General features: G+C 43.7%; 1 protein-coding gene across 1 annotated transcript; it reads right to left on the bottom strand.

The window, feature by feature from the left end:
- Nucleotides 1-1,043: 1,043 nt before the first annotated feature.
- LOC123246938 (zinc finger protein 345-like) lies at nucleotides 1,044-14,579 on the bottom strand. The gene is made up of 5 exons (XM_044675710.1): nucleotides 14,526-14,579; nucleotides 13,557-13,683; nucleotides 10,764-10,859; nucleotides 3,101-3,275; nucleotides 1,044-2,611 (listed from the first exon to the last, which is right to left on the bottom strand). The coding sequence occupies exons 1-5, from the start codon at nucleotides 14,577-14,579 to the stop codon at nucleotides 1,072-1,074; spliced, it is 1,992 nt and encodes a 663-aa protein (XP_044531645.1). The 3' UTR covers nucleotides 1,044-1,071.
- Between the last annotated feature and the right edge of the window lie 364 nt (nucleotides 14,580-14,943).

Raw genomic sequence — 14,943 nt, 5'->3', positions numbered from 1 at the left:
ATCTGTCAAATGAGCTGGAGAAGGAAATGGAGTCTGTGTCAAGAAGACCCCAAATGGGGTCACAAAGAGTCAGACACAACTGAAAAATGACTGAATAACAAAGACATTTTTTCCAATCTGTATGGCCTTTCAGACATCTCTAGAACAGAAAATATGTGCCCAAGATAGAATAAGCCCAGCTGCTTTTCATAGTCTGGGCTGCTTCCAAAAGGATAATAATCCCAAACTCAGGAAATGATCCTCATGGATCTTGAGTTCACTCAGCACCCCTCCACCATCTTCCAAGCTACCAGCATTTCATACATGTGCCTGGCATTACTGATCTTTTCCCTACTCATGGCTTTCCTCCCTAATGTCCATGTAATTAACTCTCTTCTTGCATTCTAGGGGGCATTTACCATAAGATATTTGTGTATATACTGAAACATAAAGTATATTGTCAGCTAGGTGATATAGTGGATAGAGCACTGGGCTAGAGTCAGGAAGACCTTAGTTCAAATCTAGTCTCAGACTTTATAGTGTATATCTTGGGCAAGTCACTTAACCTGTCTACCTCAGTCTCCTTGACTGGAAAATGAGGATAACAATAATACTTCCAAGGTGGTTGTAAGGTGCAACTAACTGCAAAGCGCTTAGCACAGGGCCTGGCACACAGTAGGTGCTCCATAAATGCTAGCTATTATATATGTACATGTTGTCTCTTCCACCAGATTGTCAAATTCTTGATGGCAAAGATAGTTTCAACTCTTGTTTTTGATTCCTCAGCACATGGGATGCCTAGCACATAGACCCTCTCTGGATAACTGAGGGATCAATCAGCATTTTTGTATTTTGGTATGCCAAAAGAAATCTTGCCTGTTTGTTTCACCATATGATTATTTTTATAACTGATCCATTTCTATGAAGAAACTTCTTGGCATTTTGTTTGGTGTGACATTAATTATCTAAATCAATTTTATGCAAATTATCTTTTATTATGCTAATCTGAAGAATCTACAAAAATGGAATTCCTTCCCATTCTTTAGTTCTTGTTTTATGTAGCTGATCTCCACCATACAGCTCCTAGGTAGGTCAGTTTACAAAGAAGGGATGCTTTTTGTTACTTTGATGTCGAGTTAAATGCCCTTTCAGGCTGAAAGCCTTCCCACATTCATTACATTCATAAGGTTTTTCTCCAGTATGGATTATCTGATGTTTAGTCAGAAGTCCTCTGAGGCGAAATACCTTCCCACAATCGTTACATTCATAAGGTTTCTCCCCAGTATGGATTGTCTGATGTACAGTCAGATGTCCTCTCTGGCTGAAGGCCTTCCCACATTCATCACATTTATGGGGTTTCTCTCCAGTATGAATCCTTTGATGCAGTGTAAGGAGTTCTCTGAGGCGAAAGGACTTTCCACATTCTTGGCATTCATAAGGTTTCTCTCCAGTGTGAATCCTCTGGTGTCGAGTAAATTGTTCCCTCAGGCAGAAGGCCTTCCCACATTCCTTACATTCATAAGGCTTCTCCCCAGTATGAATCCTCTGATGTCGAATAAGGTATTCTCTCTGGTGGAAGGCCTTCCCACACTCATTACATTCATAAGGCTTCTCTCCAGTATGAATCCTCTGATGGCGAGTCAGATCTGTGCTCAGCAGGAAGGCCTTCCCACATTCCTTACATTCATAAGGCCTCTCTCCAGTATGGATCCTCTGATGGCGAGTCAGATCCGAGCTCAGGTGGAAGGCCTTTCCACATTCCTGACACTCATAAGGCCTCTCTCCAGTATGGATCCTCTGATGGCGAGAAAGGTGTGCTCTCAGGTGGAAAGCCTTCCCACAGTCTTTACATTCATAAGGCTTCTCTCCAGTATGAATCCTCTGATGGCCAATCAGGTCTGTATTCAGGTGGAAGGACTTCCCACAATCCTTACATTCATATGGCTTCTCTCCAGTATGAATCCTTTGATGTCGAGTAAGCTCTGTGCTCAGGTAGAAGGCCTTCCCACATTCCTTACATTCATAAGGTTTCTCTCCAGTATGAATACCCTGATGACGAGTAAGTTGCTCTCTCAGGTGGAAAGCCTTTCCACATTCACTACATTCATAAGGTTTTTCTCCAGTATGGATTGTCTGATGTTTAGTCAGAAGTCCTCTGAGGCGAAATACCTTCCCACAATCGTTACATTCATAAGGTTTCTCCCCAGTATGGATTGTCTGATGTACAGTCAGATGTCCTCTCTGGCTGAAGGCCTTCCCACATTCATCACATTTATGAGGCTTCTCTCCAGTATGAATCATTTGATGTCGGGCAAGATCTGTGCTGAGGTGGAAAGCCTTCCTACATTCATGACATTTATGAGGCTTCTCTCCAGTATGAGTCCTCTGATGTCGAGTGAGGTGCTCTCGGAGACGGAAGGCCTTCCCACATTCTTTACATTCGTAAGGCTTCTCTCCAGTATGAATTCTCTGATGTCCAGGAAGGTATCCTCTCTGGCTGAAGGTCTTCCCACATTCTTTACATTCATAATGTTTTCCTCTATGATGAATTTTCCGGTTTGTGGGAAGCTGTGAACTCTGGGGAAAGGACTTAAAACATTCATAAGATTTCTTCTCTGGGTGAACTTTTGGACTAGAAGGAAGGGATGAGTTGTGTGTGAAAGATTTCCCATGCTCATTATATTCAGAAGGAATCGCTTCTTCGGATATTTGCTGATTTTCATTTAATTCTATGGTTTGGGAGGAAGTCTTCCCAGATTTATTACTTTTATGAGGTTTTTCTTTAATAGAAATTTTCTGATGGAAATTGATGGTTGGGTTTAGGATGATAGTTTTCCCACATTCATTAGACTCACCAGGTTTCTCTCCACAATAAAGCCTGTGATATGCAACAAAGTCAGATTTAGAAGTAGAAACTATCTCCTTATAGCAAATTTGATGACATTTCCTTGGCTCTGAAAATAACACGAAGCTCTCTCTGCCTGGATCATATTTGGGAAGATCCTTTTCTACTCTGTGTTGTATGAAAAGCTTTGGATCCAAAAGGATACTTTGTTCAGTTTTATAAGCCACACAACTCATCATTTTCCTGGGAGCTTTCCTTTGGGCAATATTCACTTGCTGAGAGCCTTTCTCCTCCCTGCTCTGCAGCTGTTCTAATTTGGCATCACAGTCCCAGTCTTCTCTCAAGCAGGAGACCCAGAGACCACTCTTTGTGAGTCTGTCCTGGAACACCTGCCCGGCAGAAATGTCCAGGTTGGGGGTCGACTTGTTGGTTTCAGGCTTGCTCTCCCAATCTGAAAAGAAAATGGAAATATTCCCAGTACCCACTTGCTGTACACTTAGTCCTGTGCTGTGCCTCTTCCCAAAACAATTACTGTGAAACTTTAAAAGGGAGAACATGTAAACCTTTTTTGTTTAGTCCCTTTCAGAGGTACCCATTAAGCCTCACCACTGCCTCATGAGGGAGAGAGGGAGGACAGAGATTACAGTTTATAACAGAAAACTGAAGCCCAGAATAATCTCAGTGCCTTCCTCAAAGTTAGCCAGCTAATTAGGACCTGAAACACCGCCAGAAGCCATGTCTCATTTCTCTCCCATGGTCTTTTTGCCACACTGTCCTCGCACAATGGAAGGTTCTTACAACACCTGAAAGTACTCAAGTCGAGGCTGGATGATTATCAGTTTGGGAGTGCTGGGAGAGAATTCTGGCATTAGGTACAAGGCTTCCTGGACTGTCCCTCAGTTTCACTGCAGATGTCATTTGGATTCTAGATCTTCCTTCAAGTTAGGCCAATAAAACAAGAACAATGGGTCTGAGTAACCCAGCTTCTTTTCCACATGTCTGTGCACTAGAGAACTCGGTATGTGACTGTAAAGGCCTAAGGTGTCTAGGGCCCTGAGATGTCTTATGAGACGAGGCTTAACATTTAACTTAGCTCTAAAGGAAGGGATGCAAAGGTGACGATGGGGGTCAGCCAGTAAGAAATTCTGATGCATTTGTTATGTACAAAGAAGTGGGGATGCAAAGAAAGCCAAGAGAGTTCCTGACTGTGAGAAACTTGCATTGGGGGAGACGACAAGCATGTACAAACAAGGCACATTCAGGATGAGCTGGAACCATGAGGAGAAAGAAGGCCCAAGAAGAGGGCTTGGGAAAATGCTTCCTGGGGGACTAGGATTTTAGGTGGAACTTGAAGGAAACCAGAAGGAAGAGATGAAAAGGGGAAGACTTCAATTGTGCAAGAAAATACCCAGAGACAACAGATGGTCTTGTTTGTGGAACAGGGAGGAGACCAGTGTCACTGGATTTGACAGTATGGAGAGTGGAGGATAGAAGGTATAAGGAGCCTGAAAAAGTGTCTGGGGAGTAGATGATGGAGGGTTTGAACAATGAAAAAGAGGATTTTTTTTTATGTGATCCTGTGAGTGTGAGGTGTCACATCTGAGGTCTTTATGTCACTGTTTCTTTTATTCTAGCATTATTACGGGTCACCACAATGCACAGAACACCAAGTCTGGAGTCAGGAAGACCTGTGTTCAAATCCAGCCTCAGATGCCTCCTAGCTGACTGCTTCTGGGCAGTCACTTAAATGCAGTCTGCATCAGTTTCCTCATCTATAAGAGGGGAATAAGAATAGCACCTACTTTCTGAGGTTCTTGTAAGGGTAAAATGAGAAATTTATATCGATGGTTATTACTTGGTCCCCATGATATGGAGTGTATTTGGTGTCATGGGGAAGTTTCCATTTCTTCAGGTCCTGTGATCATTCATCATTGAAAATGCCTCTAGGTCAAGCAGACTGGAGTCCAATCCCCTTACATTTTGATTAATATCAACATTTTGCACCTGCTTGTCCTAATCTCTCTGTGGGTGAAAAAAGCTGGAAAACTTGATGGTATCACCGGAATGGTCTCTCTTCTGTCTGGAGGTCAATTCTGCCCTGTGTTTGTTTATGGATTTTTCCTCTAATCAAGAGGGGAATTGTTGCTGTCACTTTTCACATTAGGATCAAATTCCCACACAGTTGAGATACCAGAATTTCATTAGATAGTTCTGAGCTGAACATTTTCCCCCACTAAGAGTGTCTTATCTTATTCTGGTTAGTTGTTCGTTGTTTTTTTTCCTTAAAAAAGGTTTTGAATTTTATGCAACTGAAATGATCCATTTTATCCTTTAAGATCAACTCTATTCCTTGCTTGGTTGTTAAAGTCTTCTCTGACCCAGGATATATTTCCTTCCATCGCCTCCTATACTTTTTTTTTCCTAATAGGGCCTTTAATATCTAAGTAGTGTATTCAGTTGGTACTCAGAGGGGTGTTTGGTATAGGATGTTAATCCATGCCTATTCTCAGAGAAATTGCTCTCCAGTTTTCGCTGCAATCTTGTCAAACAAGGAGTAATGTGTCCCGAGTTTTTACTAGAGTACCGAGCTGGATTATTTCTGAAAGAAGGACTCAAGGAGAAAGTGATCAACCCAAGCTAAAGGAGAGAAAGAGAGCATCTGGTTAGTTGCCTTGAGGAGCTTAAATCATCAGGCCTAGATAAGGGCAACTTCATGTCTACAAAACAAAAACATAGCAAATGTAAGGATGGTGTCCTTGCCAGAGATATCTAAGGGATCACAGAGACTTTTGGTAGAGATGGAGAAGGGCAGAATTCAGAATTCTCAAGAAAAGGGTGGGCATGCAGGTTGACATTCAGAGGCCAAGGACCCTGAGCCTATCTTCTGGCAAAACTTGAAAACATATTAGTTTTTAAGAGGTGGTGGGTCGACTTCTTGAAAAGGTAGTGGTGATCGTAAAGGCTAGCCTGGCCTCTATAAGAACAGGTCATGCTACCTGGGTTCCACAGTTCCTCACTTCACATTTAGGGTTGATCTAAAAAGCCTAATTCGGAACAATTACAAAGCAGTGCTTATGGAAATAAAGAAAGGTCAAAGTGACTGGCAAGATCTTCATGAAAAATGGTGATTTTCCCTGAGTCCGTCTATCGATTTAATGTTGGATGCCAATCCAGTAAAAAATAAACAGAGTAAAATTCTGAATAAGAAAAATGGGAAGACTTCTGAGGAATTAATGAGAAAGGTAGAGTTGCAGGGAGCCTACCATTACCATATCTCAAGTTATTTTCTATCATTCAATCAGAAAAAGAGATCTTAAAAAAATGTTGATCTCGCTCTATGGTCAATATGATTCCACCACAGCTAAGAGAAGAATACACGTATCTGTGATCTGAGAGTCACCTGGAGAGAGATGATTGTTGAAGACATGGCAGCCAGTGGGGTCACCAAATGGGAGAGAAGGTAGAAAGGAGAAGGAGGGTCCAGGACAGAGGCAGAAAGGATACTGACAGTTAATGCTATTGGAGAAGGAATGATTGGAAAGGCAAAAACTGTCCATTGAATGGGGAGGGTCTGGAAGACAGTGGGAGAAGTGGAAATAGCTTTGTCAAATTTAGGTGAGAAAGGGAAGACAATGGCTAGAGGAGATGATTAGAACACATGAGGTTTTCTAAGGATGAAGGAGACAGAGGCATGTTTGTAAGCAGGACAGAAGTAATTAGCAGATAAGGAGACTGACAGTTGGTGGAGGGAGAGAGGGAGGTGAAGAAGGGAGCAATCTCCTCAGGAAGACAGGAGGGGATAGGGTCAAGAATACCTGGAGAAGGGTTGGCCTTGGTGAGGAGAAGGACCATTCAAGAATGGAATAAAGGAGGGGATCACAGTGGAGGGTGTCAGAGTGATGGAAGATGGGGACAAGAAGCTGCTTGTGATAAACAGTCTTGACTTACAAGACTTCACTGCTGAGATTTTAGAGGGTGGCTTGAGTCATAGTTGCTGTAGGGAGTGGCATAGAGAATCAATTAGGGAGGAGAGAAGGGATGCAGGTATTAATCAATCAACATTTATTAAGCACCAACTCTGTGTCAGACACTGTGCTAAGCCCTGGGGATACAGAAAGGGCCCAGAGCCAGGTCCTGCTTTCAAGGAGCTTATAACAGGCAAACTCATACATACAAGCTGGAGACAAGATAAACAGGAAATAATCAAAAGGGGGAAGGATGTAGAATTAAAAGGCTTGGAGAAGATGAGGAAACAAAATCTAGAGTGGGCCCAATTGGGATTGTCACCTGCTCTTCTCATTCACATTTAGGGACACGCAAATAGGAGCAAAGGATTGAGATGAAGGCAGTCATCCAGGGCTGTGGTTAGGTCAGGTCCATCAGTGACAAGAGGAGGGAAGAGAAATTCAAGAAGAAACTGCTGAACTAAACTGGTTCACTAAGGCATCAAGATTAAGGAGAAAGCATGGGGACTGGCAGTGAGGTGGTTCAGTGGCTAGAGCACCAAGCCTATAGATGGGAGTTCCTGGCCTCAGACACTTCCTAGCTTTGTGACCCTGGGCAAGTCACTTAACCCCAAATGCATGGCCCTTACCACTCTTCTGCCTTGGAACCAATACTCAGAATTGATTCTAAGACGGAAGGCAAGGGTTTAAAAAAGGAAGTTGGAAAGGGGAGTCAGATAAAGGTTCAAGATGTCTTTGGATGGTGTGTGGGTGGTAGAAGAATTAAAAGTCGATGATGATGAGAACACAGAACAGGTTTAGAAGCTGTAAGGGACAGGGAGAGATGGAATGAAAAGGGATGAGGAAGGAGCTTCAAAGTCCTCAAAAATGGAAGTGTAAGATTTGTGCATGAGGATGAGGCCAAGGCCATGACCAAGCCTGGGTACAGCTGAGGTGGGACAGAAGAGGTCATGAAAGTTGAAATAAGTGAGAAATCAGGAGATCAGACCAGCATGTGCCCTGGAGTTCTTCAAAGAAGGGCAGAAGTGAGCAGAAGAGGAAAAGGCAGATACTTAAGTGATTGAGAAAGAAGGGGGAATGTCTGGCAGCAGGGTGGCTCCCAGACAGGGAAAAGAAGAGACAATGGACTACAAGGTTTGGATTGGGAGATATACTTGGCTCAAAAAGAGAAACTGCTGAGTGATAGTGAGAGAGGAGGAAGTGGGAGAGAGAGAGAGAAGAGAGACAGAAAGGGGAGGGGGAAAGGGGAAGAGAGAGAGAGAGAGAGAGAATGACTATAGATTTTGAAGTGTTAAGAAGGATCAAGAGAATTCTGAGTCATCCACCAGTAAGTCAAGGTTTATAAAAGAGGGTACATTCTAAAGCAGTAATTATAAAAAAGAGGTTAAAAAAATATGAATCAGTGGAATATATTAGAACCCACAGTATAAATATAGCAGGCTAGTGGTTAAAAAACCCCAAGACTACAAACACTAGGGCAAGAGCTTTTAATCAGCTGGAACTGCTGGGAAAATTAAAGAGCATTCAGGCAGAAAATGGGTTTTGACCAACAACTTACAACATGTAGCACAATGAATTACAAAAGAACAAAACAATTTAAACATAAAAGACTCTCAGCCTTTTAGGAAAAAGTAGCGGAAAAAGAGAAGGTCTTGTCAACTTGAAATCTAGAAACCTCAATCTTGAGATCTCAAGAACCCCAAGTTTGAAAAAAAAAATCAAAGAATCCCAAGTTTGTAGCAGCATGAGCTTTGAAGACCTCATGCTGGAGGGAAGTCCTAACTTCACAAGTTTCAGACTAACAGACTGGGACTTCAGGTAGAGAGGTAAAGGATAGTGCAGCTAACATCTCTCTGAAGACTTCCCATGAGGGAATAATTGTAGTCTTGTTGGGGAAGGTTAGTTAGATACTCTAGATAAGATTATCCAAATTCCCTTCCCTACCTACCCTTACCTTAAATAAACCAAAGCATCCCTGTGTTTATTATCCCTGTTTGGACTGCATCTGTTATCCTATCAGCTTTATTCTGTTAGCCTTCCCAGACCCTGTGTATCTTCTGATACTGGCCCTAAATAACCAGTCCTTAAACCTACCAACATCCCATTATTCTGGTATATTCTAGTTATTTATTTCAGTGTGGAGGCCTGAGGAAGTTGTGCTGAACTCCTCTCTTGATTAAAGACGTGGTTTTTCTGACTATTTAATAGTTCTGTGTTTTTTCCAGTTTAACAGTCCTATCTTTCCCAACTAAGTGGGGGGAAATTCATAGCTGGACAGACATTAGCCATTATAAAGGACAAACAGACAATTCTGAATATATGAAATTTGTATTTTAAAAACTGTGACCTATAAGGTTTAATTACTTATTAATTAGTTATATATATAATTAGAAGTAGAAGTAGAGATGTAGTCCAGAGCAAGGTTTTTGCCCTGTCCCCTTTTTATGCAAGGCCAGGGGAAAAATCATTGTGGGCTCTTTAAGGAATATTGGATTTGTGGGAAAGCAGTTTGGATTCTGGTCACTCTCTCTCTCGAGTCACTGTCTGGAGAGGTGGTGTGTGGCTTTTCTCTGGATAATATCAGTTAGAGACTTTGGCCAAATTTAACTTGGAAACCTTACAAGAACATTCGTGAAGGCGGGAAGAGGTTTTTGGTGGATTGGAAGCTGTTCTCCTGACAGGGAGAAGCAGCTGCCAAGTGGTGGCGCTGTTTGCTCACACTAAACAGTGTGAACTCTGACTGCTCTGCTAGGAAGTGAGAGAAGGCATTTTGATTTCTAACTGCCACATTGGTCAGTTAGAGAAGACAACGTATTACTTTCTTCTACATTTCAAGGCGGTTAATAATATTGAAGTTTATATATTAGGATAAGGATAGATTTGGGTTATTAGGTAGAAAGTGGCAGTATAGCTTAAGAAGGTTCACCTTTGGTGAACAAGAAGAAAATCCTTGCGGATCAGGTTTGGTGGGATGTATTTAGTAAATCTTAGCTTTAGATTAAGAGTTTTCCTATTTTATCTTTACCTTTTTTTTCTTTCCCTGCCTCTCCTAACAAAAATTAATAAATAGGTGTTGGATTATACTGTGTCCAGTAGCTTTATACATCGTCTACCACCAAGTGACCCTAACAGCTCAAGTCTATAATCAGCTATCTATCATCAATAACAGAAAGCTCAAGATCAATATCATCTATATCAGACCTGAATAAAAATGCAGCCAGACAAAGAAAACTTGAGGGAAAAATATTTGCATCAAATCCCTGAGAAAAAGTCCCATATTCAAAAGCTCTAGGGAATTCATATAGGATTGAGTCTTCCCCAGGACGCAAATGGTCAAAGTTGAAAAACAAATGCATGAGAGAAAACATTCCAAATTTCTCCTACCAGAAACAAAATAAAAACAAAACAAAGGCAGCAGAATGAAGGGGGGAGGCAATGGCAGAATTTGATTCTGCTAGGAGGGACAACCAAGGTGATGGAGGCAGACAAACATGGAAAGACAGGCATGAATGGACAAACAGAAAGAACAGGAAAAAAAACAGGCTGCTGCCATGATGGTGCGGGGAATGGGACATCTCCTTTCTATTGGGAAAAAGAAAGTCTGAAAGCAGGGCCAGTGTCAGGGCCATCTGGCTATCACAGCAACTCCAGCACTTCTGGGGCTGCTTCCCTGGGTCTGTTGAAATGGAATGGTCTCCTAGGAGTGGGCTTTCTATTGGCAAGTAACTGTGACTTCAAAACAAAACATCAGTGCAAACATTCTGTAAAAGAATTCTCTTTTGGAGGGCCTTTCCCAGGGGTCTTTAAGGGAGTTTTTCAAAGAGAGAGGGAACGAAAGAAATAAACAGAATATCCATGACAAGAAGTGACCATGGCCACACTCTTCTAAGAAAATACACCGAAAGGAGAGAGAAAGGGATAGGTACCATTCTCTAGGGACAAACTGCCTGGACCACGTCAGGCAACTCACTCACCTAGATGGCTGACCTCTGTGACTCTCTCTTCGGGCCTCCAAGGTGCTTCCCCTCGCTCCAGCTGGTAGATCACCTCAGGCTTGGACCCTGCCAGGCCTATTCAAAGGTAAAGAAAGTTCAAGGCCCTCAAGAATCAGCCCCAGCAAAGGTGAAACTGAGTCAAAGGGCAGAGTCAAAGAGAAGGGAAAGCCAGTTCTACTGCACAAGAAGACTGGAAGACTGGGCAGGTCCTTTTCAAGTACAAGTCAGAGAATCTGACACCAACTGAGCCCTGGTCTCCCTCCCAATCTGGGATTCAGGAGGGCCAGTCGGGGTCACTTCCAGACTTCTCTCTAGGAACCTCTCCTTCTTGGAGGTTCAGGCTATGGAAATCTATCTCCTAATGTGGACCCTAGTGGTCATATCTCCTGACACCCAGGTCATTCTTTTTCTTCACCACAATGAGTTCTGTGCTGAGATCACAATCTTTCTCTTCCCCTCAATCCTTGAGACTTCCTTCATCAGACATACTGTGACTCCCTCCAATCCCCCAGTGGACTAAATTCCCATGATCCACTCCACTGTCCACCTCAGCTGCACACAAAGATGGCCATACCCTTGACCTTGTTGCCAGTCTCAAGTGTTCCCAGGCCTAACCCAGATCAGGACTCCTGCTCTGCCTGCATTCTCCTCCTTTCTCTATTGTAACCCTTTGGTGAGCCAGTTCAACTCTGTCCTGTTCTTGATTCCAGAAACCTGAGCTTCCTTCCTGGCCTTATTAACCATGCTTTGCCAAGCCCCGACCTTGGGTTGAGTGGATGGTAGGATTATTTCTACCAACTACCTCTATCACTCCTTTTCGTGGGCTGCAGAACAGAACTGAAGAAAGTCACACAACTCTGCTTATGTCTAGTTCAAATTTGTTATGTAATCTCACTGGGCCCTCACTGCAGCATGGCAAGTCCCATCAATTCTCTAATATCCCAGCTATTCCCAGGCTTCACTTCCCTCCTCGAGTCTCTTACAATGCTCCTTTCCCCTCACACCCATCACCTCTCACCTGGCCTACTGCAATAAGCCTTTCATTTGTTTGTTCTTCACCAATCCATCATCCAGAAAGCTATTTTCCAAAATCCCAGGTCCGACAACATGAGCCACCACTATCTCCCTATTACCTCCTGGATCAAAGACCAAATCCACTGTCTGGCATTCACATCTCTTCATGGCCTAGCCTCTCACTACCACCTTCCCTAGTCTTCTTATATCTTGTTCCTCTCCTAGCCAGGTTGGCTTACCTATGGTTTGGGGTATGATGTCCTCAGACTCTAACCACAATTCTGACCTTCCACCTACTCTGGCTGTAGCACAGATTTATGTTTACATGCTGCTTAGGTTCTCTTTCTCCCTTCAACACTTGTCAATTTTTCCCCTGGGAAGAAGCCAAAGGGTCCCCCTTGCTGCTTACAATCACGCCCACTCCACTTTACCATCCCATCACCTCCTGCTGTCATCATCTTCTATTTATCTTCTTCTTCTCAAGCATGTCTGTAGGAAAAGTTGGCTACTCTTGAAGACTTTGAGTCAGCCCTTTGCAATCTGACCTTAGATCAGAATCACTCGCCCAACTGCTAGTGGGGATGGGCTTTGTCTGTCCTCATGCAATATGGCACAATGCTAACTAACTAATGTCTCCTGAATCCCCCTTCCTTCTGGTTGTGTTCATGACCGTGCTCTCTTCCTAAAGCTGTGTCTGCAGTGATGCTTCCTTGTTGACCTTCCATGACAGGTATCTCTCAGATGTCTATCAAAAGCCCTAACCTGTGTAGTGATCTCCACCCCTAGTCTACCAGAGGCTGGCTATTTCCCAGTGGATGTCCTGTCTGCACCTCAAACTCATAATGCCCAAAATGGAACCCACTGTCTTTCCCTTCAAAGCTGACACTCTTCCCAACCTCCAAAGCACTCAGGCTCCCATCCTCTCAGACATCCATCACTCCTTATCCTTATCCAGCTTTGGGTGTCCCATCTGTATCTCCACTCATGCTGGGGCCACCAACCTCAGGCGGTCCCTCATCATCTCTCACCAGCCCAAATGCAATAGCTTCAAGCTCCTAGTCTCTCCCCCTTCCCACTGCTGTTCAAGGGATGTTCCTAAGGTACACGCTGGACCACTGAAGTTCCCTGCTCAAGGAGCTCTGATGAAAGGAGCTCCCCATCACCTCTCCCATGATATATGAATGCAGTTCTTTACTATTTGAAGCCTTCATGGTCTGGCTCCAATGGCCCTTTATGGACCAAGCTCAGCTAGATAAGTACAGGACAGGTCTTCTCTTGGGCTCCAGGCCTGGCCTGCTTTCTTCCATATCCCTACCCTCGGCAGAATTCCCAGCTCCGTTTAAGGCTCACCTTTAATGCCTCATGATTCAGAAGGTCTAATGTGATGTGCTTAAAGGTCCAGGTGCTCTTACTCCAGAAACTATTGGTATTTACTTGACACTTCTTGTGTTCATGTTGCTTGTCCCCCCATCCCCCCACCCCACCCCCAATATAATGTGAGTTCCTCAAGCCCAGGGCCTGTTCCACTTTTGTCCTTGTTCCCCCAACACCAAGTGCAAGCCCTGGTGCACAGGAGGGGCTTAATAAATGCTTCATGAGTGAGGGAATGAGTCCCTTGGCCTAAGAGGATGAGGACTTCCCAATCTTTGAAGGTCATAGATTTGCCTTCAAGCCTTTTACCAAGGAAGAACACAAAGACCCTGCTAGGGGCTGGAATGGGGAGGCAGAGCCTAGGCCCCAGGGGGAAGTCATCCTCACCCAGGCAGAGCAGGTTCTGGTAGTTCTCCAGCATCACATCCCGGTACAGTTCCTTCTGAGAAGGGTCCAAGGAAGCCCACTGCTCCTGAGTGAAGACCACTGCCACATCTTGGAAGGTCACTGGTTCCTGAAATCCCAAATGCCTCTATTTTTGCTTAGCTAGGGACCAGTCCTAGAATGGCCTGGGAGTAAGGGGGGGCCAGAGAGTGGGGTCTAGTCCTCAGGGCTCTGGCTACACTGAAATCCATCCAAATAGTCTCTGAATCACGTAATAAAAGAATTACACTTGGTGGGGAAGCAACACGGAGTGGGAGGAAGAAGGCTGGACTGGAGACCTGGCTTCAAATCGACTTCCTGTGACTTTGGAGAAGTTCCCTTACCTGCTGGGGGTGTTTCTTCACTTAGAAAATGAGGGGTGTTGAGGGGATGCTCACTGATTGGAGAATGGCTGAACACATTGTGGCATGTTTGCGATGGGATACTATTATGCTATAAGAAATGAGGAGAGGATACTTTCAGGAAGAACTTGAGAAGACTTACTGATGCACAGTGAAATGGGCAGAACCAGGAGAAGGTCTTACAAAGTGACAACAATCCTGGATTATGAACAACAACTCTGATTAATTCAATGATCCATGACAATTCCAAAGGGGCGTGATGAAAGAAAGATGCTTCTGTCTCCAGAAAGAAAACTGATGGACTCCAAGTGTAGGGGGGGGGCAGGGCAGGGGAGAGGGGCGCAATATGGTTAACATGGAGTCTGACTGCATGACTTCATATGTCTAATGGGTAGTCTATTGGTTGCCTTCTCAAGGGGGGTGGGGGAAGGGCTGGAGGGAAAGAGAGAATTTGAAACTCAAAGTAAAAAAAGTTTAAAAATTAAAGTACTTAGCATAGAGTTGGCACAAAGTAGGTACTTAATACTGTCTAATTAAAAATAAAAATGAAAGAAAATGAGGTTAAACTAACCCTCAAGGTCCTTTCTACCCCCAAGAGTCCTGCGATCCCCATGTCATACTGCATGTTTTGTTAACCCTAACCATACCTTCTAGGTATTAGATTATTTTATTTATATTTAATTATATTATATTCCCATTATACAGATGAGAAAACTGAGCCTAAAAAAGGCTCAGTGGCAAACCTCCCTGTCACAAGTAGTATCTGAACTAAGGCTCTGACCAGGTCTTTGCGCTCCCAAGTTCCTGCTCTGTCCACTGCTCCATCCTTCCTCTTGTGCCTAAGATCAAGTTCATCCATACAGAAATCCAACTGAGTCCTACCCCTTATTCTGACATCCTTTTCCTGCCCACTGACTCGCACCAAACCCTATCTTATCTTGAGACACACAACAATACCATCAGCTCACAAGTGGAGCCTTTACTATCCC

This window comes from Gracilinanus agilis, chromosome 4 (assembly GCF_016433145.1).
Source record: "Gracilinanus agilis isolate LMUSP501 chromosome 4, AgileGrace, whole genome shotgun sequence".
Taxonomy (NCBI): Eukaryota; Metazoa; Chordata; class Mammalia; order Didelphimorphia; family Didelphidae; genus Gracilinanus; species Gracilinanus agilis.
This window is presented reverse-complemented; position numbering and strand designations above follow the sequence as displayed.